The 25,564-nt window shown below is 39.6% G+C and overlaps 1 protein-coding gene across 1 annotated transcript in view; it reads right to left on the bottom strand.

Annotated features, from left to right (window-relative positions):
- Nucleotides 1-25,564, bottom strand: part of CRYBG1 (crystallin beta-gamma domain containing 1) — a 228,023-nt gene that overhangs the window by 22,778 nt on the left and 179,681 nt on the right. Inside the window, exons 4-13 of the mRNA XM_065911626.1 lie at nt 22,364-24,659; nt 19,065-19,112; nt 18,859-18,977; nt 16,636-16,804; nt 14,173-14,312; nt 5,702-5,828; nt 3,519-3,554; nt 2,698-2,855; nt 1,655-1,781; nt 1,414-1,559 (exon numbers count right to left, since the gene is read on the bottom strand). Coding sequence (XP_065767698.1) covers nt 1,414-1,559; nt 1,655-1,781; nt 2,698-2,855; nt 3,519-3,554; nt 5,702-5,828; nt 14,173-14,312; nt 16,636-16,804; nt 18,859-18,977; nt 19,065-19,112; nt 22,364-24,659 — 3,366 coding nt within the window. The remainder of the gene's footprint in view (nt 1-1,413; nt 1,560-1,654; nt 1,782-2,697; nt 2,856-3,518; nt 3,555-5,701; nt 5,829-14,172; nt 14,313-16,635; nt 16,805-18,858; nt 18,978-19,064; nt 19,113-22,363; nt 24,660-25,564) is intronic.

A 25,564-nucleotide genomic window follows, 5' to 3' on the forward strand; every position in this document is an offset into this window, starting at 1 on the left:
CTGCAGCGTTCCATATCCAAGACAGAGAAGCAACCTATATATGTAACATGGATAGATGTTGTGTGTATACACAGACACACACAGTGGAATATTACTCCACCATAAAAAAGAATGAAATCTTGCTCTTTGCACAACATGGGAGGACCGAGATGGTATTATGCTAGGTGAAATAGAGAAAGACAAATACCACATATTTATATGTGGCATCTAAGAACAAAAGGAACAAACATAACGAAACAGAAAATGGTCATAGATACAGAGAACAGGTGGTTGCCAGAGTGGAGGGGGGTGGGAGGATGAGTGAAACAGGTGAGGTAAATTAAGAGGTACAAACTTGCAGTTACAAAATAAATGAGTCATGGGAATGAAATGTACAACATCGGGAATGTTATCAATAATTATGTAATATCTTGGTACGTGACAGAAGGTAACTAGATTTATTGTGACCATTTTGAAATGCACAGAAATATTAAAGCACTATGTTATGTACCACAAACTAACATAATGTTGTAAGCCAATTATACTTCAAAAACAACAAACTCATAGAACAGGAGATCAGATTTGGACTTATCATGGTGATCATTTTGAAATGCACAGAAATATTAAAGCACTATGTTGTGTACCACGAACTAACATATTGTAAACAAACTCATAGAACAAGAGATCAGATTTGTGGTTACAGAGATGGGAAGTGGGGGGAGTTGGATGAAGATGGTAAAAAAGTATAAACTTCCAGTTATTAGATAAATAAATACTGGGGATATAATGTAGAGTATGATTAATATAATTAATTCTGCTCTATGTTATATACGAAAATTAAAAGAGTAAATCCTAAGAGTTCTCCTCACAAGGAAAACATTTTTTCTTCTTCTATTTTGTATCTATGAGATGATGTTCACTGAAATTATGTTGGTATCATTTCAGGATGAATATGTCATTACATTGCACACCTTAAACTTATAGAGTGCTGTATATCAACTATATCTTAATATAACTGGAAAAAAAAAAATAATAGGAAATATAATAGAGCAGGTGTAGGACCATAAGAAAATCAAATGGGACTTTGTCCCAACCTCAGGTGTCTAATGTTAAATCACTATTATTATTTGTGTCCGATCTTAAGAAATTCGTGAGTTCTTTTCATGAAGAATGACAAGGGAAGTGAATCTGTAGATTTCATAATGCAACTCAAAAGTCTGCTCCAATGTTATATTACATATAAAAGATACTATATGAGAAAGATTTTAAGAAGCAGTTATAAAAATACTGTAGCAGTATTAAATGGCTAATTTAATGTTTCACTTTTGAGATATGTACTTATTGAGTGTCTACTCTGGGTCAAAGACTCCATTACTTTAACACAAACCAAAGTGAAGCTCACTATTAAAATCCCCATTGGGTTATTTCACTTACACTCCACTCAGTACATTAATAGACTGTGTCTTCACTCCATATCCAGTCTCCTTTAAATTAGCAACAATTCCTAATACATCAATACTGGAACCTTTGGATCCAAAGTTTTTTTCACTGTACATTATCATGTGAGCATTCGAAAAATCCTGTTGAGAAAAAAAAAAAAATTCAAAAGTCAAAGGCTAGCCAATTATTATTCAAAAATGCCCAAGTATTACCCATTAGCTTTTCTGTAACTTACACCTAATATAGGTCGTAAAGACTGAAGTTCTCCACTGTAGCCTCCCCAGTCATTCCAGTCCTTGTATTCTCCTTCCTCAAGCAAATACTGATGACCTGTAAAGTCAGGCTTCTCATAAGCCACCCAACTACAACAGAAAGAAGAGTAGAAATTTTCAGTACTGTTAAAATATCAGTGTCACTGACGAATGTAAATAGCTATAAAGCTAGACATGGACCCATGCATTATGACTATTGGAATTCTTCCCTAGCATTTAAGAGATTAGGAGAACGGCCTCCCTAGTGACTCAGATGGTAAAGAATCTGCCTGTGATGCAAGAGATCTGGGTTCAATCCCTGGGTCTGGAAGATTCCCTGGAGAAGGGAATGACAACCCACTCCAGTATTATTATTATTATTATTTTCCAGTCCAGTATTATTGCCTGGAGAATTCCATGGACAGAGGAGCCAGGTGGGCCACAGTCCATGGAGTCACAAAGAGTCAGACACGACTGAGCAACTTTCACTTCACTTCACCAAGAAATCAACCTAAGAAGTATATACCAATGTTCCTTAAAGGAATATGGGGAGGTCAGCGTATATGTGTACATGTTTGTCTAAGTGTGTTTAATAACTGACTCAAAAGAACTTTAGCAAATAAAACTGGATGAACTTTCTTCCAATAATAATTAATATAGTGTATATTTTGGGCTATTTACAAGCCATTTTCAAGTGTAGACTTTAGAGAAAATATGTAAGCTCTATAAAGTGCAAAATATGATCGTAAAAAATAGAAAGCAAACTAACAGTTTAATTGTTTGGAGTATAATATCAATAAACAAGACTGTAGATTTGATCGATCTAGATGGCCCAATTTATCAGCCTTGCCCAGCTGACTGATCCCAAACCAGCCCATCAAATCCAGGTCACAATTAGCTGAAGAAAACATGTTTATTCACTCCACCCTGCAATCTGGAATGCTATCTTTGCAGGGGAGATAGCATGTTTTTTATGTTATTAAAGGGAATAAAAAGGAATCCTTACAGGTCACGCCTATCTACTTACATGCCTCGTAGAACTTTCATAGATCCCACTGATATAAATGACAAATGTTCATCTCCAGTGGCTTCTTCTGTTTCACCTCCTTCCATGATAAACCTACCCATCTCTGTTTCCAGCTCCATACATTTTCCTTCAAAGAAAGGCTTTTCATAAATAACTACCTATAACAGAAATGAGATATGCCAGTAAGTTGTAAGAAGTTAAATATCTCAATAGCTAAACACTAAATCAATCACTTAATATCACTAAGTCCTGGAGCACAAAATTTTATAATCACATTTTTTAATTAACTAAAAGTATCTTATAATTTTAAAAATTAGAATTTTTCTCCTGCTGTGGTATAGCCTGAAGTCAAGGTTCAAAAGACAGATGCATAATTGGTTTTTGTTCAATGTCTAGAACTGATATTTAGAATTTTTCTCAGGCCAAACTAAGGAACCAAAGTATTGTTGTTTTAAAAATGATCAAACTGTGTGTCACAGATGTGCAAAGCAGAACTAGCAGAAGGAGGATTTTAGAGTAGGGAGAACTTGTCTTGAAAAGTAAGGTTTTTCCTTTCCGACAAGTAGCAACAGGCCCTGCAGTTAGTAAATGCAATTGCAAATTCCAGCTTATCTTCTGAGCCTTCTGAGCGATGGCTACACATACTGTTAGTGCTAACTCCCGCTGTTAGCATCACCTTTCACCTGAAGGTGATGGCATGTATAAGCTGGACAACTCCCGTTGACTGAAGTTATGTTTTATGGAAGTGATACATAAAATCACACAAGTATTGTCTTCATGAAGATGGAATGGGAATAAAATTCTTTAAAAATGTACATTACCTTAGGATCTGTAGGGAATTCAACTTTACGGCCACCCTGAAAAGAAAAATAATACTGTAAGAAAAGTGGCTTGTCACTGATGAGTTAGAATTTGCTATTACCTGCGGCAGTCTGTGATAAGCCATGGAACCACGCAGAGCAACTACACTCTGGTTTGTTTAACTGATGTGGAGACAGTTCTAAAACTGCCAAAAATGCAGGAAAGATATGAGGAAGAGTCTCACAGAGGTGGTCTACAAGCTGAATCTGCATGGTATCTGTGCTTTTTAAACTCTAAACTTCTCCCCCAAAAGGCCTATTTCTCACTTCTCTTAAAAAGCAGTCCTAAGATTTGACATCTCTGGACTCAGATTCTCACAACCCTCACCTTCTGTGCTTATTAACCTTGCACTGGGCTCACCCTCCAGCAGGGATCCAGGCTCCACTTGCCTGTCTCCACCTCTTCCGGGGTTCAGCTCCCTGTCTGCCTGTTCACGCCTATTTGCTGCCTGGCCCTGGAGGCATTTGATTTTGCAACCTCTGGCTTACAAAGCTGTTGAAGTTCAGTTAAGTTCACAATATGATCTGAAGGGCTCCTGAAATAATTAGGTAAATTCTTAGATAAATTTAAAACATCCCATAGAGGATGGGTTTATGGGGGTTGCTATATGTTTAGAATAAATAAATTTTAATAGAAAAATCTCATTAAAATCATAGAAGAGGTGTCACACAGAAGTATTAAATAAGGTAAGAGTTTAAATCAGCAGTGGGAAAGTCAGAAGGCTTTTTTTTAAAAGGTTGTTACATATATAAGTGAAAAATAAAGTATAGCCAAAGATCTTGAATACAGCAAATGAACTATAATTATAAAGGAATGTGGCTGATTGTAATCAACAAAGCAGGGTTCATACAATCAACTAAGTATGCTTTTCAAAAGGAATCCTTTTCAAATTCTGTGAACTTTACAATTCTGTAGGTTATCATTAAAAACTGCCTTCAAAACTTGAGGCAATTGTTTTACATATTCGGAAAACTTAAAAAACCTTAGTCTTTGAAAGAGGATTTAATTTTAGGAAAAAAAAGCCCAGAATTATTTGCATGAAGACAAGCAGACATTTAGATAATTAAGCTACAACCTGTGGCAGGAGGGATAAAATTAAGATAAAAAATTATCTTCCTGACCTTCTAATTTGTTTCAAACTGACTCAGAAGACAACCACAAAGTGGAATTTCAAGAGCACATTTCTAACAGGAGCCTCACTCATGCTGTACGTGTTTAGTGAACACTTCCTATGATGCAGCTCAACATGAAGTCAAGACAGGTGCAGCTTGGAGCCTGCCAACGCTTAGAGTCTTGCAGAAGAAACAAAGAACCAGGCAAAATACAGGGGGAGGAAGCACGGGATCCTTCCTAAAGGGAGGGCTTTGAAGGACAGCACTCACCTGGACATCTGACTCCAGGGCCCCCAGTGCAGTCACCCAGCCTGGCCCCCTGTCATTACAGCAAGCTGGTCCTCAGCAAGCCCTGCCCTTGCCAGCTCTGACCTGGCTCATGCCGTCTAGCTCCGACATCGCCATCTAAAATAATCCTGCTTGGTTGTTAAGATCCACCTGACTTATTGTGCTGTGCTGTGGTTGGTCACTTAGTTGTGTCGGACTCTCTGCAACCCCATGGGCTGTAGCCCGCCAGACTCTTCTGCCCATGGGGATTCTCCAGGCAAGAATACTGGAGTAGGTTACCATTCTCTTCTCCAGGGGATCTTCCCAACCCAGGGATCAAACCCGGGTCTCCCACATTGCAGGCGGATTCTTTACCATCTGAGTCACCAGAGAAGCCCTGACTTATCGTGATGCTCTCCTAATTATCCCCTTCTCTAACACCTACAAGCTGGACCTTGTCTGTCCTCCTGATTTAATTCTTCACTTCCTCACTTCTCACATCTGCCCTGGGCTGAGCTGTGCACACACATCAGTGACTCTGCATGGCCAAGAACACCTATGGGCTTATCCACATTTTTTTTTCCCATCTGTAGCAACTATCAAGTTATCCTTTCTATTATTTCTATCTAGCAATAAGTCCCATCCTCTACATATTTACCTTTTAAAACTCTGCTTTATTGCTTTAAAGTCACATTCCCATGAATTATCAAAGTCAAGCAAAGAATTACTGATTCTAAGAACACATGATCGGATTCCATCTTTACCATTTTCAGTGGCCGCATGGATCCAATGTATGCCTCCTCTGTATCCCAGAAGGATAAGTCAGGGTATTCACCAGGTTCCAGGATAAAAGGGGGACCTTGAAATCCAGGCTCTTCATAAATCAGCCATCTAAATAAGTACCAAGGAAGAAACAGATAATTCATCATTTCTGTCAGTGGAACACTGCACCCCACAGATGAGAGGGGACCAGAACAGGGGAGGATGTGGGTCCGGATGATGTGGGGGTGCACTTCGTAGAGTAATGTTGGACTCCAGGAGGAATAAGCCATTATATGCACCTCTTCTTGAGCTTTTATTTGTTTCCTTGGCTTGGCTAGCTTTGTCCACGGATTTTACTTTCTATTATGAACTGTTTCAAAGTTTAAATGTCTGTTACTTCCAAGTAATAAAAGTAGTTATTTTTTGCACTGTGTATATATTTAGAAAGGCTCCAGCCAGGAGATTTCACACTTTAAAAGGTTATATCTCATTTGTAACCAAAAATAGGATGTTCCACGTAATCATGTCATAGTATCAAAAATTAGTAACAGCTAACAAATATCTAGAGCTTACAAGGAATTCCATCTGATCCTTACAACAGGGCTACAAGGAAAAGATACAGTCCCCATTTTACAGGTGAAGTTAAATTGCCCAGGGACACACAGCTACAAGTACTAAATGCAGGGCTGATCCAAGCTGAACCCAAAGCCAAGCTCCCAGCCATTCTTGGACAGCAGTCTTTCTCATTCCAGAGAGTGCACTGAACATAATTTCTGCTTTCACAGTCACTCAGGATCATCACTGGGAGCGTGACTTAATGCACAATAATGTCTGTGGGGGCTCTGAAAGTCTGTCAAGACTGCTTGTTCACAGGCCCAATGCTTTCTGAGTTCTTGGACTTGATTTTTACGGTTTTTCAGTACCACACCCTTCTATCAGGCTTGTCAGCTATCACTTCTGCTGTGGTCAGGCAACCAGAAGCCTCACCCTCCCCTAATGAGCTGGAAACCAGGAAACCAGCAAACCATGCCTCACGTGAACTGTGCCTAAAGACTGTGCAGTCTTATCAATTCTTGGTTCCTTGGAGGGTTCTGGTGAAGTTGCTGTTGCTGGAGAAGTGATTTCTTTATAAGAGAGATGGTAATATACCCTCTTGACAAGCAAATGTGGAACTTTTGGTGATCACTTATACTCACCAATTATTAGTCTTGCTAAAGCATCCTAGCTGGGCTAACTGTGCCAAGTTCCTCAGAGCACAAGCCAAGAGGAACCTGGCTGTAAAGGTAATCTTTTACCTACAAAATGATTCTGATTCTCCCCTCTTTGCTTTTCTCTTGTTCACAGTTTTGGCCCAAGGGCACATTTTTGGTGATGGTTTCTGTTTCAGATTCCCCTGGATAAATCAGTAACTTCTTTAGACTTACAAATTATACAGGGATTTACAGTCAAAATCCTACTGGAGACCTATCAACACACACACACACACAATGCTGAGGCTGTGTGTGGTGTATGGGTGGGGGAATCAAAGCTAATCCACAGTGTTAGAAGTCAGGATAGTAGTTACAGGGACGACTGGGAGGAGTTGGGAATGAGGAGGCTTCTAAGATATTGGTTATGTGCTAGTTCTTGATCTGAGTGATGGTTACCCTTTGAAAATTCACTCAGCTTACGCAGGTATGATTTGTTATGTACCTTTGAAGACAAATGCTATATGTACTTCAGTAATAAATTAAGGGAAAAAAGAGAAATCTTTCAAATACTGCTGCAATACCCCTAAACCACAAGAAACCAGAGGCTAAGAGTGGAGTCTTTAAACCTCTCTGTTTAAAGCATGACAGTTAACGCATTACATCACTGATGAACCTATTTTCAAGGCAGGAACAGAGATGCAGACAGAAAGAACAGAGATGCAGACAGAAAGAACAGAGTTGTGGACACAGCAGGGAAAGGAGAGGATGGGACAAATTAGGAGAGTAGCACGGAAACATTGTTTACCATATGTGAAACAGGTAGGTGGGGAATTGCTGGGTAACACAGGGAGCCCAACCCACTGCTCTCAGACACCCTAGAGGGGTGGGGCGGGGTGCGGGGGTGAGACGGAGGTTCAGGAGGGAGGGGACACATATATACTACGGCTCATTCCCGCTGTGGGGCAGAAACCAACATGTCATTGTAAAGAATTATTCTCCAATTAAAAATGAATTAAAAAAAGAGAATGCACTACATCTTTTTTTGGGAGCCCAAAGCTCTCAAAGGCACATCACACAGTGATTTCATGCCCTAGCTAAATAACAGCAGTTTATTACAAAGTGTGCTATTAGGCCAATAACAAGCCAAGGGCCTTGAGGTCTGACTCTTCACAAATGAGCAATCTGAATTTTTTATAAACACAGAGGATGGCTCATCAAGAAGTGATTCTGAGATTCTGACATGGTGCTTACTGAAGTACTCTTTCATTAGGTCTTTTCTTCTATAGTTTGAGTTCTAAGGGTATGTGTTCATCTGATACTAAACATCTCACTTTCCTTGAAGCATATGGCTTAGTAGAAGGAAGGTAATCTGGGATAAAGAGGGTTTTGTCCAAAAACCTGAACACGTAAACTGTCACACCTGAAGACTGATGTTCTCAGAGTCCTTCCTCAGTGAGTGCTGAGGGCCTGCTGGGTAACTCAGACAGACATTTGTGAATGTGGGTGGACTTCAGAATCTGAAAACTCATATACGGAGTGTGATCCATTTCCCCTAAATTCTACTCCAATGAGATACATTCTTCACAAGGCCATCAGGAGATAAACTACCTTCAGGCAGTGTTATTTCACTTTCTAAAGGTATTTTTTTATTTTCTCATGTATTCAACCTTTGCCTATATTATGAATAAACTGTATGTCTATAAAGTATGAGTTTGAAAAAAGATGACAAATGTGGCTTCCCTGGTGTCAGTAGGAAAGAATCTGCCTGCCAGTGCAGGAGACGCGGGTTCGATCCCGGATCTGGGAAGATCCCACCTGGCCGCCCGGCAGCTGAGCCTGTGTGCCCCGATGACTGAGCCCGTGCTCTAGAGCCGAGGAGACACAAGTGCGGAGCCACGTGCCCTAGAGCCTGTCCTCTGCCGCAGGAGAAGCCACTGCAGTGAGAAGCCCTCGTGCCACAACTAGAGAAAAGCCTGTGCAGCAACAGAGATCCAGCACAGCCATAAACAAATGAATAAAAACATGTTTATAAAAAAAAATAACAAATATATACATACAAAGGAATACTGTTGAGCTAATGTTGAACAAATAACAATGGTCATCCATACATTCATGAAAATCATTCATGTAATTACTCTTTCAGAAACACCCTCTGAATCAGACAAGAAAAACCGTTCTTATCTTGTTCACTTGTTCTTAAACCAAAAACAGTTTTTCCAGCTGGATCCTAAGTGTTATTCTCTAGATTTGGCTGCACATGAATGCTGGCTGCATACAGAAACCAAGGGGATAGTCAGAAGATTTAAATGTGAATGTGCCAACTTGGAGGTTATTCAAACGAGAGCAGGCTCTGAATCTCAAGGGGGGACTGGTACCTTTACCGTGGGGAGGAGTGGGAAGCGCCAGTGTAACCGAGCAACCAAACTTGGTTTGATTAATGCAGCACAAGTATGTGCCACTGCCTATAGCAGTAACATCCTTGACAAAACCCTTCAATCTGCATCTGATTATACCTGAAGACCTAATGACCTGTATGTAGACATTTCAGGTGACAGAAGAACAAGTTAAATGATACCATGAAAAAGCACTCAGAAAATCCAGACTATGGCACATACGCTAAGCAGTTGACCTAAGTTCTTCAAAAAAGTCAGTGGCATGGGAAACAAAGATGGGGGTATTTTAGAGATTAAAAGAGACTTTTCAAAGAGACAGGACAACCAAATATATGAGCCTTGATTGGATGCTAATTAAAAACATCTATAAAAGACATTCCTGAAACAATGGGGAAATTTTATTTATGGACTATTGGGTAGATATTATCATGGCCATATTGAAAATTACTCAGGTGTGATAATGGTAGTTTTGTAGGAAAATGTCATTATAGAGAGATTTGGGATGAAGTTTATTATTATAGGAAAGAAGGATAACAATATCTGCAACTTACTTTCAACTGCTCAGAAAAAAAGATAAAGCAAATATGGCAAAATGTTAACAATTACTGAATCAAAGTGGAGGGCATATGGGTGTTTGCTATCCTTTCTACTTTTGTGCTTATGTCTAAAAACTTTCATAATAAAAAGTTGGGCTTTAGTATACTCTGTAAGGAAATATATGCAGTGAATATTAAATAGCAATGAAAAAGAATAAGTACAGATACTTATCAATATGGGGACTCTCAGAAACAATGTGGAGAAAAAGGAACAAGCCACAGTTCCTTATTTTAAAAGTTTAATAACATTTCTATAAATTTCAAAAGCAAGCACAACTACAACAGTGCAAGGACAGATACTATACGGTAACACGACAAAACAAGGGGCTGAGGAAAACACAAAATTCCAGAGAGGGGTCTCACATGTGAAGTCAGGGGGGTGGGAACAGGTGGGCTGTGCTGGGGGCTACGGCAGTGTCAGTAATGGTGAAGTTCTCAGTTGCGTGATGAGGGGCTTGTTTGATTACTAGGTTTCATAGTTCACATACGTATGTATATTTTTATATATCAAGTATTTCATGTTAGCATTGATCAAAGAATATGTGGCTATTAAAAAAATGTCCCTTGACTTCAGAACACCTGCATTCTAGTACCTGTTCTTCTGACAACTAATCCTAACAATTAATCCAACTTGATAAAGTGGCCAAAACCTGTCTTCCTTGATTAAATGATGATATTGGAACAGATGTTCTTTATGCTGCCTTTAAAGTCTTAAAACTCCTTAATTTTATTTATTAGAAATAGACTCAAGATAAGTCACTTCTGCAAGGATGGGTGCTGGCATTGCCAGCTGCTTAAAAACTTTACACTCAACACAGTGTGAGAGGAAATTTTTGTTAGAAAGTTCTCATTTTCCCAAATAAGAAATTAGCAAGTAACACACTGGGTTTGATCCCTGGGTTGGGAAGATCCCTGAGGAGCGGAAAGGCTACCCACTCCAGTATCCCAGCCCGGAGAATCCCATGGACTGTCTAGTCCACGGGGTCGCAGAGAGTCGAACACAGCACAGCCCCTTTCACTTCACTCTGAATGTATGTACGTGCAGAAAAGCCTGATGCAGACTGAACAGGCCCTGGAGTAAATCCCCTCATGGAATCTGAAGAAGCACCCCGCACAGTGAAGTCTCCCCTTCCATCAGCTCACAGGACTGCTGCACCAGCAGAGGCCGTGTCAGCTTGAATACTTGTGAGCAGCTGGAGTCTCCCAACCCATCAAGACTCCCCTTGGAGATCTGTAAAAGTACTGACCTGGCACCAAGCTGACTGAGTTCAATGAGCCCAAGCTCTGAACTGACTTCTAAGGCAGCTTTCTATTACCCTGATGGCAACGAAGAACCAGAAGAAAAGTGTCTGCCACCATGCAAGCCCATCAAAATGTGTAAAAATATGACTGGTTTGTAACTACCACCTGTAAGACCAGGTTAAACTCACTGTCAAGGTAAGAAACGCTATTTAACTGTAGCTCATTACGCTTCCACATAGCCCAAGCCTGAGTCACGAAATCATCCAGACATGGAGATAAAAATATAATGCATGTGTGCAAGCTCAGTCACTCAGTTATGTCCAACTCCTTCCAATTCTGTGGACTGCAGCCCGCCAGGCTCCTCTGTCCATAGAATTTTCCAGGGATGAATACTGGAGTGAGTTAGTGATAGTTCTCAGCCTTAAATACTTTGAGAAGAAAGACTTACAGGTTTCTCTGATGTTGAAAAACTCAAAAGCAGCAAGAGATGAAGAAACCTTTGTTTAGATTCCTCCCTTTCTTCCTAATCTCTAAATATAAAAGTGCCCAAAGCTCAGATGACCTTCCTGCTCTTTAATTAATTTATTTTAATTGGAGAATAATTACCTTACAATTTTGTGATGGTTTTTGCCATACATCAACATGAATCAGCCGTGGGTGTACCTGTGTCCCTCCATCCTGAACCCTCCCCACCCTATCCCTCTGGGTTGTCCCAGCACCGGCTTTGGGTGCCCTGCTTCATGCGTCGAACTTGCACTGGTTGTCTATTTTACATATGACAATATACATGTTTCAGTGGTGTTCTCTCAAATCATCCCACCCTTGCCTTCTCCCACTGAGTCCAAAAGTCTGTTCTTTACATCTCTGTCTCCTCTGCTGCCTTGCATGTAGAATTGTTGGTACCATCTTTCTAAATTCCATATATATGCATCATATACAGTATTTGTCTTTCTATTTCTGACTTACTTCACTCTGTATAATAGGCTCCAGGTTCACTCACCTCATTAGAACTGATTCAAGTATGTTCCTTTTTATAGCTGAGTAATATTCCATTGCATATATGTACCACAACTTCTTTATCCATTTATCTGCCGATGGACATCTAGGTTACTTCCATGTCCTGGCTATTATAAACAGTGCTGCAATGAATATTGGGGTACATGTGCCTCTTTCAGTTCTGGTTTCCTCGGATGTATGCCCAGCAATGGGATTGCTGGGTGATACGGCAGTTCTATTCCCAGTTTTTTAAGGAATCTCCACACTGTTCTCCATCATGGCCATTCCAGTTTGCATTCCCACCAACAGTGTTAGAGAGTTCTGTTTTCTCCACATCCTCTCCAGCATTTATTGTTTGTAGACTTTTTGATGATGGCTACTCTGACGGGTGTGAGAAGATACCTTATTGTGGTTTTGTTTGCATTTCTCTAATAATGACTGAGGTTAGGCATGGAGATCTCATCCAGTGTGGGGTTTAGATATGTTCTCCATGCCCACAACTCCAGATCTCCAGCCTCCCTACCCCACCTAAGATTCCAGTGTCATGTATCCAGTCACCTTCCTGACCTCTTACCTGAATGCTTGGATGGGTAGTTGCCATCTCCCACTTAACCTCCAAAACAAAACACCTGGATTTCACTCCCCCTCCCCATTTTTCCTATTCCAATAAATGCTGTGGTCCCAAACCCTGGACATTTCTCTGCCCCTCATACCCCACATAAAATCTGTCAACCAATGTTGTTGGTTCTGTCTTCAAAATGTATGCAGAATCCGATTGTTCTTCTACCACCACCATCACACCAAGTCACCAAAACACTTCTTGCCTATGTAACTGCAGATCTTTGCTTCCACTCTTAGCTCTTTACAATTTACTTTTTCACAGAAGCTAGAGTGATCCTCCTAAAACGCAAGTTAGATTAAAGTCCTCCAATGATTTCTTATGTTCCTTGGAGTCACCTAAAATCCCTCCAGAGTCCTACAAGGTCTGATATGATACGAGCCCTCTCCACCACCAGTCCTCCTGGCTCACTCTACTGCAGCCAGACCTCCCCTCAATTGCTCAAACACCCCCTGGAGGGCTTTGCAAACACTGGGCTTCCAGCTTAGGACACTTCTCTACCCTGCCTCCCTGGGATGTCCCACAGCTGACTCCCTCATGTCCTCGGATCTCTGCTTGAAAGTCACCAGGAACTTTCCTGACTACTCTCTAAAGTAGCACTTCCACGGTCCCTCTCCATAATTTATGTTTCTTGTAGAATTTTACCTTTGGATTCATTACATATGTACCATCTTACTCATATTCCATTAATATAAACTCTTGAGCAGTCTCTGAATATATGAATACTTATAAATTATGCATATATAACTGAATATACTATAAACTTATTAGAAAACATACACAAAGATAACATCTGAAAAGGAGATTTTAAATAAAATATACAGAAGCTTTGGTGCTTTTTCCTGCATTTCGGTGCATGTCTGTCACATGCCCGGGGCTGTGCACTCCACTGCAGAGGCCACCAGCTTCAGTTCTGCGGCCTGCACTTTCTAGCCTAATTTCTCCCCTATCTGAAATATTCCCGCTTCCTTCAAAATACCCTTGCAGTTTCCTGTAATTTTTGAAATCAACATCCTAGGGGCTTTGGAAAGCATTGTGTGAAACTGTTAAAGGAAGTAGTATGCGTGTTGGCCTCCATCCCACCTGAAGTATCAGGGACACACACACTTTGAATCACCTCCTCTGAATTACCGTGTAGGCATAATCTGCAACTCAGCTCTGAATGAATCAGGTTCCTTTGTGATAAGGAAATCTCCACATTAAAAATGCAGCTTTCTCCCTGCACTTCCTCCAAGAAATCATTATCGTTTACAAGAAAGCTGAGTAACACAGTAACCAAAAAAATCAGATTTTTATGTGCCTTATAAAAATAATAATAAAAGCTTTTAGTCAATAATTACTTAACAGGATAACAAATTAGAGATAGATTATGTGAAGTCCTCTTTTCACACTCAGAAAAGAGCTTCATTAAAACTGTGTTGCAAATAAAATACTCACGTGCCCCAATGTACTTTAATGGAACAAGTCTTCTGCATTATGCCAAACCCCTGCATTTCTTCAGTATCATCAAAGTAGGAATTCAGAAGTCCTAACCCTTCTGGTTCAGTAAATAAGTCAATCTGACTAACTCTGTAATCCTAAAAAAGAAAAAAAATTACATGAATATAGTATATATGTATAATAGTAACACCATGTATTAAACTCTACAGTGAGCTCATTATTCCTTTTTTTAAATAATTAAAATAAGCTTTAAATATACATATACGTTGCACAGATCATCTGGTACTTTATCCCTTTCCTGTTTGCACTCATGACCTAATATGTGATCTTCTGGGGCATACACATTGCATTAGTCATGTATCTCAGCATGACATTCAAGCAACCACCACCGGAAACGCATCTCTAGTTTTGGAACATTATTTATTTCCCTTGTCTTCACTGAAAAACCTGCCTGGCTTTCCTCGGCAACCTGAGTTTTAGTTCCTTGCTCTCCTGTGACCACCCATATCCAGAGACACTGGTCACAGAGTGGCCGCCTCCTCAGTTGTTGTTCTGGGCCCCTGTGCTAGCACTCCTTGGCTATGATGTGGGTTTGGTCTAAGTCATGAAGGCAATCGTCTGCGGTGATTTACAGATCTCTGCACTTTGGTCACTGCTCCATGCCCTGCGTGTCCATCAGACACACTGCAAAAGGCCCTCCTGGCTGAGCGCCTGAGCCCTGATCGAATGCTTATTGAACCTCTTCCATGATGCAGAGCGAGGTGAACTGATGTACAGAAAAAATGGTAACACTCGGGTCAGCTCAGGGGCCACTCTTTCAAATATTAACAAAAGCAAGAAAGTTAGTGAACTGAAAAGGTGACTCCCTTGAATATATGTCATGACTTTTATGTGTCAAGGAACTATAAACACAATCTGTTAAAAAAAAAATCCATCATGTATTAGGAACCATAAAAGTGTTCCTTCTCTTTAACATGACACCATTCTGAAAAGCTTATCACAAGGAAATGAATCATAAAATGTATACATTGTTAAATGCACAAAAATATTCATGAACCATTATTTAAGAGAGGAAAAAAACTTAAATCCCATAGTAAGAAGAAAGGTAAAATAATGGAAAGCACATCATATCAATGGGATATGATGCCCAGTAAAACCCCACACCATGTAATACCATGAAAAGCACTAATCGCATGAGGCCTGCTGTCATCAGCCAAAACAGGAGGTCTGCACCAGTATGCTTCATTCCCCTCAGCCCCCCTTCCTGGACCCTAAATCCCCACCCCACCAGATTCTAGTATATCTCATAGTTGCAAATCCTTGAGAGATGTTACAAGTGGGAGTTTAACCATCAGCAAGTGGTACAGAGAGAGTAAAAAAGAGATTGAGAGTCAGTGTTAAAGGAAAACAACATGTACTTGTATAATGATTACAATTACAGAAAAAGCAGATTATAATATGACCAAGAAAGAGTATAGAATTCAGAAAAATGAAGGAGAGACATTACATAAGAGATAATATTTGAAAGATATTTTAAAACATTGCTTTATTATGAGTAATAAATAAAAACTGCAGATAAATTATTCCACTATGACATTTCAAAATGGTGTCTGTTACATCTTACATAAAGTCTATCACATTATGTACTTAAAATTATTAAGAGATAGAAATTTAAAAAAAATTATTAAGAGATAAATCATTCAGAATACCAATTACCATCTAAGTCACTCAGAAATGTTGACCCAGGAAATAACATTTTCTTCTGCCAAAAACTGTTAGTCATTCTTACTCATTTTCATTCTGGAACATGTCTTTTTCCCCTGTTGCACTCTGATACCCAAGTCTAATACACAAATGGAGCTTTTTGACTTGGGAGATAACTTTTACATTTTTAAATGGTAAAGAATCAAATTCCAAGAGACACAAAGAACTGATTCAAGTTCCTCATTAATGAATAACCAAGAAATGTTTACCCAATCCATAAAGTGGCCTTAAATACTTATTTTCTTAAAACCCACATGAAATCCCAGAGTTAATAACTGAATTATCTTTGGATTATTTAGCTTTCAAAATACTCCTGTAAGCCACTCAAGGTAATAAGAACTCACAGAGCAACCAAAAAAATAAGTAAAAGAAAAATCTGTTCTTACAGAGTTCATCCAAACTAGGTTATTAAATAAAATACATTTGCAGATGGCAATGGGGGCCAGGAAAGAGAAATTCATGTTTCAGGATTCATTCTGGAAAAAATAGACTAATTAGAATGTTTCTTTTCTAATTAACATGTACAAATATTTTAAATATAGAAAACCTATCCATAAAACACAAAATACTTTTCCCAATCACTTTTATCACAAAATGAAACTCTCAAAAGAATCACACCCAGTATTCAATAAGTATTTGCTGAATGAACGATGAAATCCAGTTTGCCTTTATTAAAAGCTTACTAATTTTACCCACCTGGACCACAAGTCTGATTGAACCAATCACCATGGGCTTAGTCGACACTGCCTCATCCTCATTTCCTTCCAAAGTATCTTCTATACCCCAGAGACCAGAGAGTTCCAATTCTCCTTCTTCTAAGGGGATGGAGTGCCCTTCAAAATTTGGTTTCTCATACAAAATCCAACTAAGAATAAAACACAGCAAAACTATTAGCCAGTCTTGGTAAGAGAGATTTTGATTAGTCAAATATTCTGGCCAATAGAGTGTGTGAGTGTGAGTGTGAATGTGTGTGTGTGTGTGTGTTAGTTGCTCAGTCATGTCCAACTCTGCAACCCCATCAGCTACAGTCCACCTGGCTCCTCTGTCCATGGAATTCTCCAGGCAAGAATAGTGGAGTGGGTAGCCATTCCCTTATTCAGGGGATCATCCTGACCCAATGATCAAACCTGGGTCTCCTATATTGCAGGTAGATTCTTTATCATCTAAGTCACCAGGGAACCCCTTATAAATAATATATTAGTGGCCAATTCTCTCCCAGTAGCTCAGTGGTAATGAATCTGCCTGCCAATGCAGGAGATACAACAGGAGATGCAAGTTTGATCCCTGAGTCAGAAAGATCCCCTGGAGAAGGCAACGGCAACCCACTCCAGTATATTTGCCTGGAGAATCCCAGTGGACAGAGGAGCCTGGCAGGCTACAGTTCATGGAGTTGCATAAGAGTAAGACATGACTTAGCAACTAAAATAAAACAACAATCAGGATTTTAGAGAATTTTGACTATCAGTATGAACATTATTGAGCTGCTAATTCTTATAGTAGCTCTATAGCATAGAAAGTTTGCCAGTTGGTGGAAACATAGTAATGTCAGATAAATGGACTTTTATTGCAATTTTTTTCTTCTTATATATGTCAAAAACACTTTTGAGGGTTTTAACTTACATATTAGCACCATATCAATGGATATACTGATACAAAGGACTACTACATGCATGCTAATGGAAAGCATTTTTCCAGTTTTATTGAGATTTAACTGACATATAATATTGTATTAGTTTTGACCATTTGATGTGTGTATATGACCAACATGACCATTTGATATGTGTGTATATTATGAAATGATCACCATAGTAAGTTTATTTAATAAACCCACCACCTCACAGTTAAACAATCTTTCTTCCTGTGATGAGAATTTTTATGATTCATTCTTTAAGCAACTTTCAAATATACTATGTAATACTTTTTTAATGATCCAGAAAGCACATTTATTCTTCTCAGCAACATACAAACACTAAATAAAAACCTCGTGACAATATATGACAGTACTAGTCTTAAGTGCTCATACTTCTAAGAAAAGAGAGAAGCTAACAAGTTGAAGAATCAGTATTTCATTAAAAACAAAATTACAATTTTCAGTTTTCAAATTTAAGAACAAAAGCTAATTGTATTTTTCCAATGAACATGTTGAATATACAGAAAAATATATTAAAATATCTAAAGCCTAAGAGAAAAGATGCTACATATTTAATCAAATGGAGACCCAAAGAAAAGCTTATTAATTTTTTAAACCATAAATGCCTATAGTCCTACATCTTTTTTTTAAAGTTTATAAATAGGTACAAAGATTCATATTTATGCCAAGTAAGTGATTTTTTTTAAACCGCTTTTCTTTATTCAATTTCCTGTGTATTTCCTTGAAGCAGTTAAGCTGGTAATACAATTTTTTTTCACCAGTTTCTTTACTTAACAAAAACTATCTGATGTCAAAAAGTTAGAAAATAAATTTTAGGTTAGTCCTTCACTGAACTGTCACTTAAAAAGTTAGCCAAGATGTTTTCCCTTATAAAATTAAAAAAAATTCCTATTAGCATGCTTAGTGCATGGCCTATCAACATGAGTAGTGCAATTCTTATCAACCTCATGGAAAATTAAAAACCAAAAGTATATTACGGACGCTGGTGATCATTAGTCCAAACCAACATTATGTGGGAAAATGGGGAAAAGAAATTTATACTGCTGCATTTTTTTGATTCCTCTAGCATCAACATGCATCATTCCTAGAATCAGAAATGTCAAAAAACGTTTTTCTTAGATACACTTTTAGTATTCACTAAGACTAGTCTTGTTTGCCCTTTTCATTGTTAAGGGCATAATATTAAAATAAGTACTGAGGACCAGACAGACAATTAAAAATGTGAACCACACACCCTCCGAGTCAGGAACACAAAGTGCCTCTCTTACCATCCTCTGACGACTTTTACTAGTATCACAGGAGAGAGGCTCCAGGCGCTACAGTCCTCCACGTCACTGAACACTTCCACACACGCCTCTGAGACGTCAGGCTCGCTGTATATCACCACCTAAGAAAGCGAGAGTGCTGTCAAATGCTGCTGCTGCACTTTGTCAGGCCAAAATGATTCTAAACGAGGAACAGAAAAGAATCTTACTTTTCCAGGTCGGGGATTGATTTTATTCTGGATGCTTCCTCTAAGTGTCTGTAGTCAGATGAACAAAAACACAACAAATAATTAAACTTCATGGAAAGTCCTCTTTCCCCCTCCCATGATCCTTTAAGTAAGGTCATATTTGCCTCACACTTGTCAATTTGGAAACATATCTACATATCTACTTTGATCTATACCAAAGTCATATTAAAACTTGAATCTATTAAAGGTAAGGGCTTTTTTCCCCCCCTCTAACTGATTTTGCCATTTCAGTGTCTCCTCATTTATATGCTTAGGAGATTTTCACCAACCTGGGAAGTTCAGGGCCCAAGAGTCAGACCTATGTTTTACACCAGTTCACAGAACCAGAATTCAGCTAAGAGATCATAATTCAAACCATCCCAGGATAACTTCAAATAAACAGAGAAATTATAATGGATCAATCACTTACCCAGAATGAGCTGAATCAATTCTGTGTGTACCTATACACATCTTATCTGAATCTATAAATACTGTTTTTTCATCACATAACTACTAGTCTAAATAAAACGTTTATGGTATATCTCACAATGCTCATTGCACAGGGCTTCTTAATCCCTTTTAGAGGAGCAAAATGTATTTTTATACAACTACAAAACTAATCATTTTCAAGCCCATCTGACAAGACCAGTAAAACTAGAAATGTTTAAGATGATAAAAATAGAATTACACTGGTAAAAATATAGTAAAACATGGACTACTTTCATTGCTGACCAAGATGCCCATTCTAAGGACTGCCTGTGATCGGATGGCTCTGGTATCACACCAGGGTGGACTGTGACTGAAAGGCCACAGTAAGGGCCTCAGCAGAGCATCATTACAGATTAAAGTGGCATATGCTTATTTATATGTGCACACTTCATGAAGATACGCTAAAGAAGACGCCTGATATTAAAACAAAACTTCAGACATTAAAAAGAGAATACTTATACAGTCAACAAAGCCCAAGGCCTAAAGAAAAACAAAAACAAATTTTTTTTTTTAATCATAAAAAGGCCTAGAGAAAGTATAAAGTACTCTGTTTCTCTTTTTCACTCCACTTGACTGGGTTTTTCAAGAGATTCCAGAGTGAAACTGTGTACCCTGTTGTCAGACTTACCGGATTGTTGTTAAATGAGAGAAGTGATCTAAGAATGATTAAGGAGAGAGAATAAGACTGTAATGAATGAGAAGCGGACCAGTGGCGATTTTGTGCTTGAGACCAATTCTTAAAAACCACATGATTTCTAAGTGCTATAGGCTGATTCAGTTTTATTTGTTTACCACAGTCGTTCTCAAAGTGCAATCCAGGGGTCTCTGGAGGGTCCCCAGTTCCCTTGCAGAGAGTCCAGGAGGTCAAAATTATTTTCATAATTAGAAAAGGTTATTTGTCTTTTTCACTTTCTCTCACAAGGTATAGAGCAGAATTTTCCAGAGGGTCCATGACATGTGATGACATCATTGTTCTGGTGGATACTGGAATGTGCATTTGTGTGTTCTGTTTTAAATTTTTCTCAGTATTAATTACTTGATTATTTTTTTTTTTTTTACTGGCTGGACTGCATGGTGTAGGGTAAGGGAGTTAGAGAAAGCGAGGTTTGGAAAAAGAATGAGACCGGCACTTTACAGGAACAGATCACCTTTAATGAGGTGAGAAGGGGCTGCAGTCAGATTAGTGAGCGGCTGCACTAAGCCAAGAAAAGAGTAAGTACATACAGGCATATATGTGGAAATCTGCTGTCTCAAGGGGCCTGTTCTTCTCCAAGGTTGTTCGGAGTAGTTATGTCTTAAACAGCTGGGGCAAGGAATTCTGGAGATCGGCCAGAGGCTGGACTGGCTGGGAGCTGGTCTTAATCAACCTTCATGTCCATTTTTTCCTTTGGGTGAGAGAGTTCTTTGTTTTGCATAGAATGGTGGGGAGGACCTGGAGGGGAGTTTTAACTCCAGGCAATTTTGAGCCATGTAACTTTCCTTTACATGGCATATGGGATCCTACTTTCTAACCAAGTATCAAACCCATGCCCCATGCTGTAGAAGCGTGAAATCTTGACCACTGGACCACTAGGGAAGTCCTCAGTATTAATTTCTAATATAAGAGATTCCAGTAGGCATAACTCATGTGAACAAAAGCTCTTTGGGGTCCTCAATAAGTTTTATTGTATATCTACATCCAGATGTGTATGTGTGTGTGGGTGCGCACGCGCGTGGGTGGGTATGGCATCCTAGGAGTAAAAAATTTGAAATCTTTTGAAAAAAGGGATCTGAGCCTCTGCTGAAAGTTCAACTACCCTTTTGAAAGAGGTTCCAGAATTATATTCCATGATAGGCTTGTAGCAAAAAAACAATACAACAAATTCAAATGGAGCAGTGACCTGAACAAATGAGGAAGGGGGCAGGATATTTTCTGTCTGGTTCTCATCTTCACTTGCCAGGTAGCCTGGTTCATAGAGTGGGCAACAGGAATACAGTTGCCACTTCTGTTTCTGGGCTTAGCAGAGCTGACTTCTAAACTTTATCATCATCTTCCCTCTTTCAACTTGAGTATCAAACATCATAAGTGAAAACCACAAATTTACGTTAAAAATTGAGTAAAGAAAACAACTTATAGCAGTCAGAAAAAAGATGGGAGAAATCATAATCGTTTCCCAAAATCATATTTTGCCATCCTCTCTACTATATTACAGGAAAGCACCAACGTAAACCAAATTCTTTATTCCCCAACAGCTTTGCAAGAAAAAATATTTCCCTAATGAAAACTAATTCCAAATAAAAAGAAAACACTTTCTCAGCCATGTGGGATAAACATGGACTCCTATGTAGGGGAAGAAAGAGTGAATCTCAAAGTGCAAAAGAAAGGATTAGGAATAAGATTCTTTTGTGGGGGGGGGGGGGTTCAAGATAAAGGAAGCCTTCACAAATCTTCACTAAATTCTAAGTATAGTGTTAAAGAGCATCTTTACACAGAACTAGGGAAGAAAAAACACCCTGTCTCTGAATTCTCAAGGTACCTTATCTATACCTTTCACAATATAACATATAAATTTATAAGTGCCTTAAAGTATTTGTAGCTTATTTTTCCCTGCTAGAGTATGAATGCCTTCCAAGTACCTTTTCTCTTGAACTTTAACCTCCATTGTACATAGTAGGTTTTCAAATGTGATGAATAAGAAATTATTGTATAGGAACATAACCATTTTTAAACAAATAACATGAATTGCTCATCACCCCACTTTCCCTCTGACTTTTTAACTACCTCAAATAAATGATACTATGTTGCTACTTACTGTTGTATCTGATAATGCCATTCCAGAAAAAGAAATGCTTGGGTCAAACCGGCTGGCTTTGAAGAGACCAGTGAAGTCTGTGTCACTGCTTCCATAGCTCGGCAAGTTCGATTTAAGAACACTTTCAGTATGATTAGACGTATCACCGTTGGTCTTCAGTGTTGAAAATTCAGAAAATTTAGTTTCTGGCATGGGAAGGTTGCTTCTCAGATCCAGATCCTTTTTGGTTTCCTCTTTTTGCAGGCACTTTTCCATGGGGCTCAGACTTTTCAATCCCGAATGAGACGTATCTGACGAGTTGAAATTGAAGACCTTTACGTTACTGGCTGGCAGACTTGGTTGGTCTTTCTCTGAACCACAGGGTGTGGCACTCTCAGCCACGGGCTGCAACACGGAAGGTCGAGAAAGAGAACTGCTATGAGCGGTACCGAAAGATGTGGTCATGGTATTGACTGATGTTACAGAGGGAGAAAAGATTTTGTCTTGTGGTAGAGAAGATAACAAACTTGAGAAAAGTGCACTTTTTTCTAGCCTCGATCTCTTGACTCCACCATTTGGGACATCCTTGTTCTCTTTGTCATGGACTTCTGGAGCTGCCAGGGGCTCGTCTTTCCCATTAGTGTGAGTCTGCAAGGACTTGAAGAGGACACTCTGTTCAGTGGATGAACGTTTGGGCCTCAGTTTGGATTTGGTGTCAAGATTCTGCATCAACTGTAAAGCTGGTGACATCTCCAGCTGGCCTTCCTTTTTCTTCCCCAGACCAAAGGTAAACACGTTGGGATCAAACACCTTTTCTAAATTGTCCTCGTGAATAGGTGGCATGGCAAAGTGAGGGGCGGGGGAATTTGGCAGCCTGGCCTTCTTTTTCTTCTGGGGTACACACACGGTGCTGTCCATCTTTTTTATAATCTCAGTGAATTTTTCCATGTCAGAAGAAGAATCGAATACACTATCATCACTACCAGCAGAGATGTTCAAAAGACTGGCAGGACTGCCCTGGCCATTCACAACACTCTGACTGGGTCTTTGAGGGGTTTCTAAATGACTTCTGTTGTCTGGGAAGTTGGTGGCGGTGGATTCGGCCTTCAGGGGTTTTCCGTCGTCCTCACTTTGAGCCTGGACAGGCAGAGCTGCTTCTGATTCGGGCGGCATGACTTGTGCGCCAGATTTTACTACGTGTTCCTCTTTGCAGTGAATGTGTTTGGGTGATGTGCCCTTATTGCCCTGTACTTCCTCTTTCTGGGGAGCACCACTTGCAACGGAAACCACTTGGAGTTCATTATTGTGACAGCTTGGCAACTGTGCTTCTCTAACTTCAGAGCTATCTGTGATGATCCGGGAGCAGACCCCCTCCGCGCTCTCCACGGGGAGCATGAAGGACCTGACCTGGACTAGGATCTTGGATGGACACTCATCTCCCACAGCTTCTCGGCTGTGCTCTGGGGACAAAGGAGGACTTGTATCCCCTCCCCCTCCTCCTGCAAGTTTGGAGGGGGGCACTGTCTCATTATTCTGATGAGATACAGGCAGAGCACATCCATTATGGCTTTCTGACACTCTGAGATCAGTGCACGGAGAACTGCTTACAGGAGCTTGAGCACATGTGTCTTTGGTATCATCTGCAGGAATGGGGGCAGCCAGCGACAGAGAAGGCCCATTAGATGACTCAGCTGGGGGCTGTGAGTCAGAAAATCCAGGCTGTGGCTTTGGTATGGCTGTTGGAGGTGGATCTTTGGTATCAAGAATGGCGGGGGTGTCTTCTGCCATATTAGTCATATTTTCAAGTTCAAGTCTTTTGCTGTTAGCAGCCTTGGAGTCATTCTCTCCTAAAAGCTCGTGGTCCTTAACGGGAATCAGAGCAGCAACCACTGGTTCAGAAGGGCAGCCAGCATCTGTTTGCACATCTACTTTATCACCTTGGGGAAGCTGAGAAACAGGAGTCTCCTCTTCAGGAGGAGTCACTTTGGCTTCTGCGGACGCTGGCTTCCCCGGCACACCGTTCTGGTGACTACTTGGCATCACCTTCTTTTCAGGCTGCTCCATTTCCTTGGCTTTTTTGGCTAAATTCAGCTTTGCCCTCTCGACAAAGGTTTTATTAGAGGCAGGAGTGTTCCTCACACCTCGAATGTCAGGGTGTCTCGGGCTGCTGTTTGCCCGCTTGTTTTCAAATAAGGAGATTTTGGTGGCAGTGTTTCCTTTGTGAACCGGCTGGCTGAATGGATTATGTTCATTTCCCAAGCTGTCAAGATTCTTAGGGTTTTTAAGATTTAGTTCCACGTGTTTGGGCCTGGCAGGGCTGCAAGAATAAAACAGTATCAAGATAAATTTATTGACCTAGGTTTTAAAGCGAACATAGCAATTTACTACAAAACTGAAAAGCCAACATCTTTCTGGTAGGTAACATTTTTTATGAAATAAGTTTTAAACCACTCTATATATACTGTCAATTATCTTTAATGGATGTTTCTCTTTCTTATGAGAGATGAGAAACTTATACAGCTAAGAAGCTCTAGAGGTGAGAGGTTAACAAGTTTATCATAAGTACAGTGCTTGGCACTAGAGTTGGCCCAAAGAACATTAGAACAAATTTGAATACTTCATGCACTCCCATATTTTAAATATGTAAATGATTTCCCCCAGAACCAACTGTGCTACTTATCATAACTTTTTAATTTACATTATCTCAAAGAGCTGGATTATTAAAAATATTTATTATTTACCTCTTTGAACAGTTTATTCCCTCCCTCCTTCCTCCATAAAAGTTTTCTGATTACATAAAGCGTGTTCACTATAGACCATTTGGAAAAAATCCTAACCACTCAAACAATATCCCTGTCAGCATTCTAGTACACTTCCTGTCTTTTTCGTATGCATTGAGATTAGTCTGTTCATAGAGTTTGGCATCTCACCTTGAATTTAACATTTTTCAAGTTACTAAAAATTTATTTGAAAAATCTTTATAACGTCTGCACATAAAAGTCCAGCATATGGATGTACCATAATTTACTTATAATTACTCAGTTGTTGGTTCTCCTCTCTTTCTCACATTTCTTGGGTATAATTGTGTTGTGCAGCGCTAAGTCATTTCAGTCATGTCTGACTCTTTGTGACCTCTTGGACCATGGCCCGCTAAGCTCCTCTGTCCACGGGATTCTCCAGGCGAGAATACTGAAGTGGGTCTTCCCGACCCAGGGATCGACC

This window comes from Muntiacus reevesi, chromosome 19 (assembly GCF_963930625.1).
Source record: "Muntiacus reevesi chromosome 19, mMunRee1.1, whole genome shotgun sequence".
In the NCBI taxonomy this organism is placed as follows: domain Eukaryota; kingdom Metazoa; phylum Chordata; class Mammalia; order Artiodactyla; family Cervidae; genus Muntiacus; species Muntiacus reevesi.